Source organism: Sciurus carolinensis, chromosome 5 (assembly GCF_902686445.1).
Source record: "Sciurus carolinensis chromosome 5, mSciCar1.2, whole genome shotgun sequence".
Taxonomy (NCBI): domain Eukaryota; kingdom Metazoa; phylum Chordata; class Mammalia; order Rodentia; family Sciuridae; genus Sciurus; species Sciurus carolinensis.
In genome coordinates, this window is record NC_062217.1 from 110,673,477 (window position 1) to 110,686,388 (window position 12,912).

Genomic DNA, 12,912 nt, shown 5'->3' on the forward strand with positions numbered 1-12,912 from the left:
ACCCTAAGAATTTTTTATTAAAAAACAATTATTCAACAGAACACAAGTCTCAGGAGATGTTTCATCTTTTAAATAACGGTATTTAAAAGCTGGAAGGGGTCTTAGATATCTTTAGAGTTTCCTTATCATTTCTCATGCCATTTCGTATACAGGAAATGGTATTTGTGCAACACAAAACAAAAATTGTACACCACATCAATCAGTATCCAAGGCGTACATGTCACACGTTCTGGGGGCTTTCGCTGGGAAAATTGGTCTAGAGCTCATCTTCATTGGCAGAGGCGGAAAATAAATCTTGGTAAGGGAATGCGACATTCTCCAGGACAAGACATTGATGCATTAATATTAATACTGAGACTAGAAACGGAATCTGCGAAACATCCAAAGGCTCCTCTGCTCAAATTAAGCAGGACTAGAAGTCAAACTTGAAGATAGGAGGACATTCTAACTCCATACTGCATTAAATATGGTCCCAAGACCACTGGCATTAGAACTTGTTGACTTTTGAGGAACTCGTTTAAAACGCAAATTCAAGAGTCCCACAAAGCGGCCAGTCTCGGGAATCTGCATTTATAGGTTTGCTAATCCCCTGGTCTCCTGGAACCGTTTCTGGACTCGAGTTCCAGCCGGGCTTGAACGGACAGGCACAGCACCCGGAGCAGCGGGTTGCACAAGTGCCCTCGCTGTAAGACTGTCTGTTACGCAGCCCAGAAGCCGTCACTGTCCGACGCTTGTCATTGCCTGGTGGGGGCGAGGCCACCGCTGTCCCTCCACCAGCCTCCAGACCCTGCAGTGCAACCAACTGGGGGGGGGCGGCCCGGGGCAGTGGCGGCTCAGCAGCGCCCCCTCGAGGCCAGGGCCCTCCGCAGGCGAACGGCCCGCGGTTTCTCTTCACTGCCCCGGCGCTCCTCCTCCTTCCGCTTAGCCCCGCCCACCGGGGGGTCTCACTACGGCGCCGGCGCCAGTTCAGCCCCGTTCCGCCCGCTGTGTCCCAACCGGATGTTAGCTGACTTCCCATAGTGCCTCGCGAGTGGCGGGCATGATAACAAATCCAGGCGGGTCACACGCAGCGAGTTGTCATTGTTGAGGCCGTTACGGTTTGCAAGGAGGGTCCTGGGGGATTTGGGCCCGGCCACTGCCTTGTCGACCATCACCGCTGCCATGGCGCTCCTGCGGGGAGTGTGGGGTGTGCTGAGGGACTTGGGAAAGTCTGGAGTAGAGCTGTGCTCCGGCTGTGGAAATCGTCTGCGCTCACCCTTCAGGTAGGACCGCTCTTCCGCGCCTTGGGAGGCGGCAGGGCCCAGGAGTCCCGAGACTGGAATATAGATGCGGTCGCTCCACTTTCTGCTTCTCTCAGGAGGTCAGAGCCAAGCTGGCCCTGTGATTCAGATCTCGTCTTGCCAAATCTGTGGATTTAAGACCAGGCCTTATATCTTTAGTACCTCGCACCTTGCTTCCTGCTACCCTCCACTCCCTCCCCCTTCCTGCCGGCCAACCTTAAAGCACCTGTTCGCCGTCCTCTGATAAGTAGCCCCCAGAATCTCTCGCCTTCACCTAGGCCGGGGGAAGGTAAGTCCAGGAGCTGTAGTATGGATGCTTTTCTCCACTCTTCCCTCTCTAGGAGGTAAGAGCTTTCAGACTTAATCCCTGCGGGCTCTTCTTCTTGGCAGGATTTCTAATAAATTCTTAGGGCTGCGGGTGTAGCTCAGTGGGAGAGCGCTAGTCTAGCCTGAACAAGGCCCTGGATTCAATCCCGAGTGCCTCAAACAACCCCCAAAGATAAAGAAGTCAGTAGCATTGTTGTTGAAGATGTCAGATATGTAGCATCTTGGTGACATATTATTTGGAATCTGTGTTCATGTACATGTGAATACTGGCAATTAAATACTGACTTGATTATTTATTTTCTTTTTACTTATATGTAGTTTCGTGTATTTTCCGAAGTGGTTTTCATCCACCTTGGGTAGTTATCCAAAGAAACCTATGAGTTCATACCTTCGATTTTCTAAAGAACAGCTACCCATATTTAAAGCTCAGAACCCAGGTAAGGAATTTGGGGGCTTGTATTTTTATGTAATTAAAAGGCCACTAAGAGTTAAATTGCAAACCTGATTTGCATTACCAAAGTATTTAGTGACTACTGGAACAATTATATTGTTTAGTCTGTAAAATAGGAAATATAATTTTATATCAAATAGAAATGCTTTAAATATAAATGAGAACTAATGAAAAGTGTTTTAAAAATAAACTGTAGTGTGGAAAGCACCCATGGAAGAAGATACAGAAACTCAATTTGGGACCTGGTTGCCCTTGGCTTAAATGGTCACTGACAAATCAGGTTGTCTCTTGCTTAGCTCTCTGCTTATTCTGCTTTAGGGTATTCATAAAGTTGCAGTGAAATAACTTACATGGAACTGTTCTGAAATTTGTAAAGTTCTATGCAAATTAGTGCTAACTTCAAAAGCTTTTTCACTGAAAATCAATCCTGAGTTCCTGAAAAAAGATAACCCAGGTAGGAGATCATTTACTCCCTAGAAAAGCTATAAGGCCTTCATTTTGAGTTATACTATAAAACTACTTGCTAAATTAATAATAACTAATTTTTTTTTTTTTTTGTCTTTTCTTTTTTGGTACTGGGGATTGAACCCAGGACTTTGCAAATGCAAGGCGAGAGCTTTGCCACTGAGCTACATCCCAGTCCAGTAATAATTAATTTTGCTTATGATTTTTAAAACCCTTTTACATGCAGTACCTCACAGGACACTTGTGAAAATTAGAGGAACCATAATGAAAATGCTCACATTAGACTTGGGACTAACAGGTAGTTGTTAATTCAGTTGCCACCTCATCATTCCAGTTAGAATAAGGATGGAAATGGAGAATCATGGATTAATTTTAGAATAGTTTGCTTCCAGATGATATTTCTGTAATTGAAGTACAAGGTGTATTATATGAATTCAGACTATATTTTGTGTATTAGTGAGGTTTTGTGAACTTAGTAATTCTTAAAAGACTTGATTGAAATAATGAAAGTAAAAAGCTTGAAGCAGTTGATTACCCAACTACTCAAAAGCAGTCAGTTTTTAAGGACTGTTTTTGGTGATCTGTGATATACTTCTTAGTTTTAAAGAATAGACTTTTTTTTAACATTATATAAAGTTTTAGATTATTTACATTAAATTGGTTGGATAAAGAAAAGTTAAATCTTGTTATTAAGTATGGTATAGATGTGTCTGAAATATAAGTTGGGTTTTAGTACTAATAGATTGTATTTTCCTAGAAGTTTAGAAATTTATCACAAGAGCCAGGTGTGGTGGCTTATGCCTATAATCCCAGTGCTAGGGAGTCTAAGGCAGAAGGAATGCAAGTTTGAAGCTGAGACCCTGTCTCAAAATAAAATTAAAAAAAACAAAAGGACTGGAGATATAGCTCAATAGTAGCATGTGAGGTCCTGGGTTCAATCTCCAGTATGAAAAAAAAAAAAAAGAAAGAAAGAAATTGTGAGACGTAAAGCTGTGACATCTTTTTTTCATTTTATTCCAATTCATAGATCTGAAAGTATCAGAACTAATTAGAAGAATTGCGGAGCTATGGAGGGAACTTCCTGAGTCACAGAAAAAAGTAAGCCTATAGATTTTCAGTTTTATTGGCCATTTATTCTACAACTAGGAAGAATTGTCATGTTCTTTAGAGGATCAGATGGCCCACACCTTTATAAACATTGTCTTCAAGGGAACTTTAAACCTTTAGTTACACATAAATGATGAGAATATCGATATATGGGAATGGAGGTGAATGGTTGGCAGTACACATTCACCTTGCTTAGCAAGTATATGAAAAAGACATCTCAGAACACATTTTCTCCCATGGTTCAGTCTGTCTTTAACTGATGTCATTTATTTTCCTTCCCTGACAGATGTGCTGTGTTGAATTTGCAACAATTGTTTGTTGACTTCTTAGTTGTTTTTTTTTTTTTTTTTCATTTATAGATATATGAAGATGCTTATAAGGCAGACTGGCAGGCATACAAAGAAGAGATAAACAGAATTCAGGAACAGCTAACTCCAAGTCAAATGATATCTTTGGAAAAAGAAATCATGCAAAAACGTTTAAGAAAGAAAGCTTTAATAAAAAAGAGAGTGCGTATCACTGGAATACTTTTTCTTTGAAAAAGAGTTGAAATTCATGTAACTGGGATTGTTTTATCCTTTAAAAAGGACTTTTAATTCTTGTATTTATATGCTCAGTTATTCAGTCTGTGAAGACCATGAATATAAAATATAAGGGAAATATCTTTGGAAAATAACTCATAAAATCTATTATAATTTTTAAAATGTGCTATCAAAAAATTCTGACAACATGAATAATCATATACTTTATATAAAACTGTAATATTTACTTTAATTAACTATAATATGTAGTATAGAATGGTTTTATAAGTAAAACTAAATCTTATGGAGGTTAAAACTATACCTGACCCTTCTATTTTTTTTATTCAGGAGTTAACAATGCTTGGAAAACCAAAAAGACCTCGCTCAGCTTATAACATTTTTGTATCTGAAAGCTTCCAAGAAGTTAAGGATGGTTCATCGCAGGTAAACTGAGCTGCATTTTTTTTTCTTAGATTTTTATTTCAATTTAAAGATTACTTTGGAAATTCTAGGAGTATTATATATCAGGTGATAAAGAAAATTAGTAAGTTACGGAAATTAAGCTTTTTAAATTTTTTTTCTCCTACTAGGCATTGAACCCAGGGGTGCTTTACCGCTGAGCCACATACCCAACCCCTTCCCTTTTTTTTCCTTAATTTTTCATGTGCCATTGCACCCGGCTCAGTTAAGCTCTTTTGATAAGGTCCTCTATACTGGATCTCTTTTAAAGAAAAAAATCTTTGAAGCTGGGGTGGGAGCTCAGTGGTGATAGAGTGCTTGCCTCACGCATGAAGCCCTGAGTTCAATCCTAATGCTTAGGAGCAGAGAACAGGGAGAAAGAAAAGTCCTTTTTTGTACTATGTATAGTTAACCTGAATATGAAGTTGCCAATAGACACATACCTTGCCAACTTTTTAAATTAAAAAAAAAAAAAAAAAAACAAACAAAACAATTTTCACATTTATAGAGTTGTTAATGTTCTTGTGGAGACTTTCCTAGCCCAGCAGTTCTCAACTCTTTTATGGTCACTGGAAAGAATGAGAGTAGAGCTATAATGTTTTGTTCTTGGAATTGAGTATAACCTATTGCTTCATGTTATATCCTTTAATAAAATTTTGGTTATGCCCATGGGAATTTATTATACATGTGAATGTCATCATATGAATATGTCAAAGAAAAAAAACAGCTTCTCAGTCACTGCTGGGGCTTAGTCTTTTCATTTTTTCCTTCTTAAAAGCTCCAAATGGGCAATTTTATTTTTCCTTATATCATATGGCATGATAAAAAGTTAATGTTGAGATCCCTAACCCTTGTCCATTGAAAATGAAATTTTTGGTACTCAATCTCTTTTTATCATATGCTTAAGTAATGTATATATGTAGCTTAGTCTTCCCTGACTGTATACTTTGACTTAATTATTCCCCTTGGGATTTTAAATTTAGTCTCTATGCTCTACATCACTGAAATATGCAAGCTTATCAGTTTTTTTTAATTGGAACTTGGCTCAGTCATTAATTTACCTTGGATTTGGTTTTCTTATCAGTATCTCCATAGTTTTCTTGTCAATATCTCCTCTCCATAACATTTAGTTTTTAAATATGGATCTTCTAAACTTGTTCTGTAATTTTCTTAACTTTTCTGTACTGTTTTCCTTTATATGCCAGATATTCCTTCTAAATTAGTGCTTATCAACTCTGACAGTACCTTGGAGTCATCTTAGAAAATTAATTGCCAGATCCGATCCCTGAAAATTGAAATATAACTTGACTGTATCATTTTTATTTATTAAAAAATATTGGTTATACATCCTTATAGTACAAAGAGTCAAAATATTCTTTTAGGTTTGATATGACAAGGCAGTTTTCACTGCCCTGTTACATTCTTTACACCAGAAACACATTCCACTGTTTTACCTGATTCTTAATTCCATCTCTCTAAATAACATCCTTTTATCTATCATAGCTTCTTGAATTTTTTCAGTTATAAGCATTATTTATCTTATACTTCAAGCATTACCTCCATTACCTCAGATGAACACTTAAATCTCATTCCACTCTTACATATTTCAATTTCCTCTACCTCCCAATATAGTAATATATTCAAGCATTAAGTATATTTATGTGATTATGTGAGGCCTAGTCACAGCTCATCTATACCATATGCTAAAATTATTTCTTCTTTCTGGCAAAACTTATTTTCTCTAAAGTTGATTATATCTTTCCTTTTCCTTTCTTCCTTGTTTGTCTGTTTGCATATTTTGGGGGGTAATTATCAATAATTCAGCCCCAAACTCTTCAGTGTTCACTGACTTTCAATACACTTAGTTTCACTCTGAATCCTCTGGTTTGTTTCAGTTTGTTGCTTTCCATGCCTAATATGCAGCTAATATCCTGGGCTCTTCCTTATCATCATCATCCTTGTGGTGCATTTGTTTCTATTATTGTCTTGGTTTACTCTGCTTCAAGTATAACATCTTCCCCAGTAAAGGCTTCATGAGAGATTAATTTTTTAAGTTTTACATGTCTAAAAAATGTCATTGTCCTCAAATATGTTTGTTAGACTGGGCATGGAATTCTGGTTTGGAAATCACATTCCTTCAAATTTTCAACGTTTAAGAAATATAAAACTGTTTTGATTGTTGGTCCTTTGAGTATGAACTGTCTTCTTTTTTTCTCCCTTTTTCTTTGTTCTGACTTTCCCTAACATTTGTTTTTTGAATATGGCTCTTCTGAATTTGTCTTCTAATTTTCTTATCTTTATTATGCTGTTTTCCTTTAGCCTTTTTTGCACTTTTTCTACACCCTGGGACCCTGTATGCATTTTCACTGAATCTCTCTTTTTCTTTTTTAAAGTGTATTTTTTTGCTTTTTATGGTTGCAGAGTACTGAACCCAAGGCCTCACACATGCTAGAAAAGCACTTTTACCACTGAGCTATACTACCTGCTCAAACTCTCTGGTTTTTGCATAGTACCATTGTACTCAACTATACCTGGTTTTCACAGAGTAATTCTGTTTTACTCTCCTGAGGATGAATGCCCTAAAATCTGCCATGGTGAGGATTTAGCCTCTTTTTAAACAGTGTTTTAACCAATCCTACCTTAACCTCTGTTTTTACACCTATCTAGTGCTGCCGGTGCCAAATTGTTTGGAATTCTGCATTATAAATCAGGTTTTCCCATTGCCCTTAGCAATCAGCTTTCTTGGGTCAGTTAAACCAGTTAGCACTTCTCCATCTGCTTTTCAGCTTCCAAAATTTTGGATTGGTCATCTTTTGTCAATTTTGTCCATGTAGTTTTTGTACTTTAAATTTTTTTTTTTTTTGTTTAATGGGGTTTCAGGAGGGAACAAAAGTAAGTGTATTTCTATTCCTTTAATTGTGTAGATGAAGAAGCAAGGTTGAGGGAAGTAAAAATGACTTTTTTTAGGTCACATAATTAAGTTCAGCTAAGTAGAATAAGGGACTTGTGTTGTATTGTTCCTATGACTATACTTAAGTATATAGGAACAAATTCTAGAATAAAACATAAATCTACTGGGAAGTTAGCCCTTAACAGGTGTTTATTATACCTGGATATAAATATTTCTGATCTGTACCTACCTTCAGTTCATTTTTTGTAACTTTCAATAGTTTTTGCTTAGAAATGGAAGTTAACTGGTACAACTTTGTCAATAATTATTGATATTTGAGTTTTTGTTGTGGGAATGAATATAGATTTTTCTTTAGTCACTGAAATGTCCCTATATGTGTGCTACTTAAATGTATGTTGTTTTTTAGGCAAAGCTGAAATCTGTGAATGAAACTTGGAAAAATCTGTCTAGTTCTCAAAAGCAAGTAAGTATTATGATTTTTAGACTCAAGTGTCTAATTAGAAAATCTGTGATAGGATATATTAGGGCAAGACTTGATTCACATGAAGGCAGCCTAATATTGCTAATAATAGAATTTTAAACTTATTTTCGTATTATTAAACCAAATTTGCCTTTTTTTTTTCCTTGGCTGTTTTTGATTGTAAGTGCAATTTGTATTTGAAACAGGGTTACTCCTGATCTCAAGAGTATCCACTGGTAATGAGTTAGTTGTCCCACCCTGCTTTTACTGCTTTTTATACCTCAATCCCTGAAATTTTAATAACTTCATTAACACTTTTAAAAGTTTTCTCAATCTTTTTCTCATCCAAAATTTATCTCATTAAAAACATTCCTTCTCCATTTCCCCTTTTTTACATATAGAATAGTGAAAGAATTTCTTTCATTTTTGGTACTGGGAATTGAACTCAGGAGTAGTTTACCACTATGCCACTTCCCCAGCCTTTTAAAAAACTTCTTATTTTGAAACAAGTTCTCATTAAGTTGCTTAGGGCCTTGCTAAGTGGCTGAGACTGGGCTTGAACTTGCAGTCCTCCTGCCCTCAGACTCCTGAGTCACTGGGATTACCGACTTACACTACTGTGCCCAGTTCAATTTCTGAGTATAGTTCAGTGTACAGTTCAGAAATTAATAGCTCTTTTCTAAAGAAATCATTTTAACAATTATGCTTTTTCTCAGGTATATATTCAGCTTGCTAAAGATGATAAAATCCGTTATGATAATGAAATGAAATCTTGGGAAGAACAAATGATTGAAGTTGGACGAAGTGATCTTATACGTCGCAAAATGAAGAGCCAAACAAAAGATGGCATTGAGGAGGAGTGTTAAGATAAAAGATGGAGCTGTGTTCATGATGATTAGGCACAACAAACCAATTAGGTCTCAGTAACCTGAAGCTGTGTAAAATTAGAAAGGATAAAGTTGGTGAACATTTTATATTCAATTCCTTTTTCTTTAGCCCATGAACTTCTGCTAGTCGAATACATTTTGTATTAGTATTTTGACAACCTAAACAGTTGAAAGTTCATGCAAAATTTTATTTTGTGTTTAAGAACTACTGAGGATCAAGATAATCCATACAAATGGAGCAGTGAATCATTTTACCTTTGATAAAGGTAAACCAGTCTGTGAAGTTTTTTTATATTGGAAGACAATTATGGAAAGAGAATTGTTTCCTTATGGAAGCAGGAGTTTCTTTTCAAATTTGTGACATATTATAGATGACACAGTGTTCTATGATGTAATTATGCATTTTTAAAAAAGCAGCCAGAGCTCATCTAGGTAAATTCCTATTCCTTGGGTATAATTCATATTTTATTCAGAGTTGATGGTTGTACATGTACGTAACAGTTGGTTTCAATAGTAACTTTTTATAAAAGGGACTGAGATTTATAAACCTTTTTCTCATTGTCTTTCTTTTAACTAAAGTAAAAACTAAGAAATTATGTATGAAATCTATGCATATTATTTTATATTGCATAGAATAAAAATTCTAATTTTTCATTTTATACGTTTGTGAATTATGTATTTGTAAATGGAACGTTTTTTCTTGAGGGAATTTTATTTTTTCTGAATTATTATTTCTCTTTTAAGTTAGTATGTTTATTCACACACACGCACACAAAAAAAAATGTGCTAAATTTTTAAATGAGAAATCTAAAACATGCAAGTCTCCGTCAGGAATTTGAAGCATTTTGCATAACATAAAGGTCTTCATAAAAGACAGCCAACTACGGTATATGGGTCAAATCTAGTCCTCTGCCTACTTTTCATGGCCTGTGAATTAAGAATTTTATTTATATTTTAAATGATTTTTAAAAAAGAAGACTATGAATGTAAAAATTAACATGAAATTTAGTGTGCTTAGTTTTATTGGAACACAGTTATGTTCATTCTGCTTATCATGTATGACTGCTTTTGTGCTATCATGACGAAGTTTACTGGCTGCTACCGAGACTAACCTGGAAACCCTAAAATTCATACTATCTGACCCTTTATGGATACAATTTGCCTACTCACGTTTTATAGCATAGTCCACAGTGACTAAGGTTCTTATGTATTGTAATGTTAGGATAGTTTTTTTTAGCTGCTTCAGATGTTCTTGTTTTAGAAAAAGCTACATAAGCTATATAAGGTAAACAGTTGCTCCTCACTGTTAGCAAGGAAAGTAATCTTCAGTCTCAACATTATGTTGCAGTATAATGAAAAAGATCCATGTTATGTGAAATAAGAGTCTCAAATTATTTGCTATGGCTGAATAAAATGTACCTTAAAAGTTTCTAGCAAAGAATATCACAAAAACTTCACTGTAGTTGGGAACCATCATTACTTAATATTTCTTTATTCTCTTAAGCAGGTCGTGCAAATGTTTTCAAAATCCACACCACCTCTTTAGGCAGAATAATTTATCTTTCAACATCAGTTCAAAGATATAGGATAAGTCAGAATTTATATGTACTTTATATATTATTAAAAATCCTTAGGAATTGTAGATTCTGGATTTCCAGAGTTTGAAGATTGGTTTTATCTTTGGTTTTGGTTTGGTTTGCTTTACTGCTGATTGAATCCAAATGCACTCCACCACTGAGCTGTATCCCCAGCCCTTTTTCTTTTTTATTTTTGAGGAAGGGTCTCATTAAGTTGCCCAGGCCAGCATCAAACTTACGATATCCCTGTCTTGAATTGTTGGGGTTATAGGCATGTGGCCCATGTTCAGTAACTCTGGAGATTTTTTTTTTGTTTATGGATGAAAAATAAGTAAAATGTCACAAATATAATTTGTTTATGTACTGAACTTGACAAAGATGGGAACTAAAGATACAAATATAGTTTCAGAGGAAAGAAGGTTTCAATATATAAAAATGGATATTTGCAAACTTTTCCCTGTGGATTTGAATATAGGACAAAATCTGCCATTACGAAAATAGATTCCATGGATTTTAGGCCAGAGTAGTTTAGAGGTAGGGGGAAAGAGGACAAGGTGTGCTAGTGCCTTATCAGTATTTCTCAAGTAGATTTCTAGAAGAGAATTAAGCTCTAATTTCCTGTGGCATCTAGAGTGGTACTAATTAGTTTCCATCCTTAGGAGAATGAAGAAAATCATAAGTCATTGATTCTGTTCTGTGCTTCATATGAGCTTAGTGAATCTGTGAGTTTTATGGAATAAGTGAAATAGAGAAATGAGCTATATAAACATCTACAGGACAAATGTAGCATGAAAACATATTTGCAGTTAATCTGCAGGGAATTCCCTCGGAGCTCTTACACTTACATTCATAAATTATTTTATAACTTTGATTCAAATCATACCTTCTCAAATTTATTGGGAAGTGCAGTGCTTAGTAAGTTCTCAAGTACTTAAAACTTATAATGGAAGAAAAGGTGTAAAACAGTGAAAAGAACTGGAACAAGCCACTTTATAGTATCAGATTTTATTTGGTTTTATTTGGATTTTATTTGATTAAAAGAAGGTCTTTGTTAATACCTTAAATAATAGAATTATCTTATTTCATAGCCTTTCTTAATAAACTTAAGTACATGTGGAACACTGGATGCCAAATACCACATGGCATCGATATACAAGTTTTTATAAAGAATAACAGCATCAATAACAAGTGGCCATTCATATAAAGGCTTACTGTTTACACTTGACTTTTCTTTCTTTTTTTTGGTACCAGGGTATTGAACCCAGGGTTCTTAACCACTGAGCCACATCACCAGCCCTTTTTATTTTGAGATAGGGCCTCACTAAGTTGCTGAGGCTGACTTTGAACTAGAGATCCTCCTGTCTCAACCTTCTAAGCGACTGGGATTACAGGTGTGCACCACTGTGTCCAGCATTTTTTAGACTTCTTAATTTGACCTAACAAAGTAGTTGCTGTAGGAGCTAGTGAGTGCAAGAAAGGGAAGAAGAAAAAATAAAATGAAGCAAGATTTATACTATTCTGTAAGTCATAGATTTGTGTACATTTTATACTTACTGTACTCTAAGTGGATTTAATGAAACTAGAAAATTTTGATTTTCCTCACACACTATACCTATAATTTATCACCTCCAGCTTATACTAAAACATTGTTTTTTTGTTTTGTTTTGTTTCGTTTTGTTTTTTTGCGGTGCTGGGGTAAAACATTGTTTTTTATATAGTTAAACAATAACATTCATTATTTCTCTTGGTTGTACCAATATTTACTATAAGGATTTACTTTTCCTCCCCTCCCAGCCACTCTCCTCCTTCTCTTCATAGTATCCAGCACCAATCTATCAGACAAATTTTAAAAAAAGAAGTGAAAACTGTTACGTGTTTTGAAATTTTTAAAGTAGTAATTTTTTTTAATATATTGAGCATCTGGAAAAAATAAGAAAACAAATATATTATTTTGAATCTGTAAAACTTTCCAAACTGAAAATAATACTACGCAAAACTGGTGTCATCAATCTCTCACACTGTTCACAAATGAAGTACTTTTGATAGTTAAATCACTGATGATATATTAATGTAAAACAAAACCATTCTTTTGTTTTAGAATGTTTTGTTGGCTAAAGAGCTAAATATTTAAATTAACCCTAAAATAAGAATTCCAGAGAGATTTTACTTTAAAATTACCTCAATATCTTTTAAGTCAGCCTTGTGTAATGGTTTCTGATTTATATGTGATGTCTAAAAAAAAAGAAATATATGAATATATATGGATTGTTTTCATATGGAGATAAAGTTGTAAATTCCTTCTGGGAATAAAATATTTGAAATGAATTTTGGGAGCCCAAATATCTAATCCAATATGCTATAAAATCTGAAACAGCACTGACATGATATCACAAATGAAAATAACCTACCTTAGTACTGTGTGACAGTTGAAACAGGCCAACTAAAAATACTGTATAAAATTACCTTC

General features: G+C 35.2%; 1 protein-coding gene across 1 annotated transcript; it reads left to right on the forward strand.

Annotated features, from left to right (window-relative positions):
- The first annotated feature begins 994 nt into the window (after window positions 1-994).
- Window positions 995-12,108, forward strand: Tfam (transcription factor A, mitochondrial). Its single transcript, XM_047554521.1, has 7 exons — window positions 995-1,262; window positions 1,926-2,044; window positions 3,551-3,621; window positions 3,990-4,139; window positions 4,500-4,595; window positions 7,928-7,984; window positions 8,698-12,108. Exons 1-7 carry the CDS (start codon window positions 1,162-1,164, stop codon window positions 8,845-8,847), a joined length of 744 nt encoding a protein of 247 aa, XP_047410477.1. The 5' UTR covers window positions 995-1,161; the 3' UTR covers window positions 8,848-12,108.
- The last annotated feature ends 804 nt before the right edge of the window (window positions 12,109-12,912 follow it).

Bases quoted from the DNA above. Each gene is read 5' to 3' on its own strand.
- Tfam (XM_047554521.1), top strand. From the start codon at position 1,162: ATGGCGCTCCTGCGGGGAGTGTGGGGTGTGCTGAGGGACTTGGGAAAG. The intron at 3,622-3,989 runs GTAAGCCTATAG...TTTCATTTATAG, and splicing joins TTCCTGAGTCACAGAAAAAA to ATATATGAAGATGCTTATAA. The intron at 4,140-4,499 runs GTGCGTATCACT...TTTTTTATTCAG, and splicing joins AAGCTTTAATAAAAAAGAGA to GAGTTAACAATGCTTGGAAA.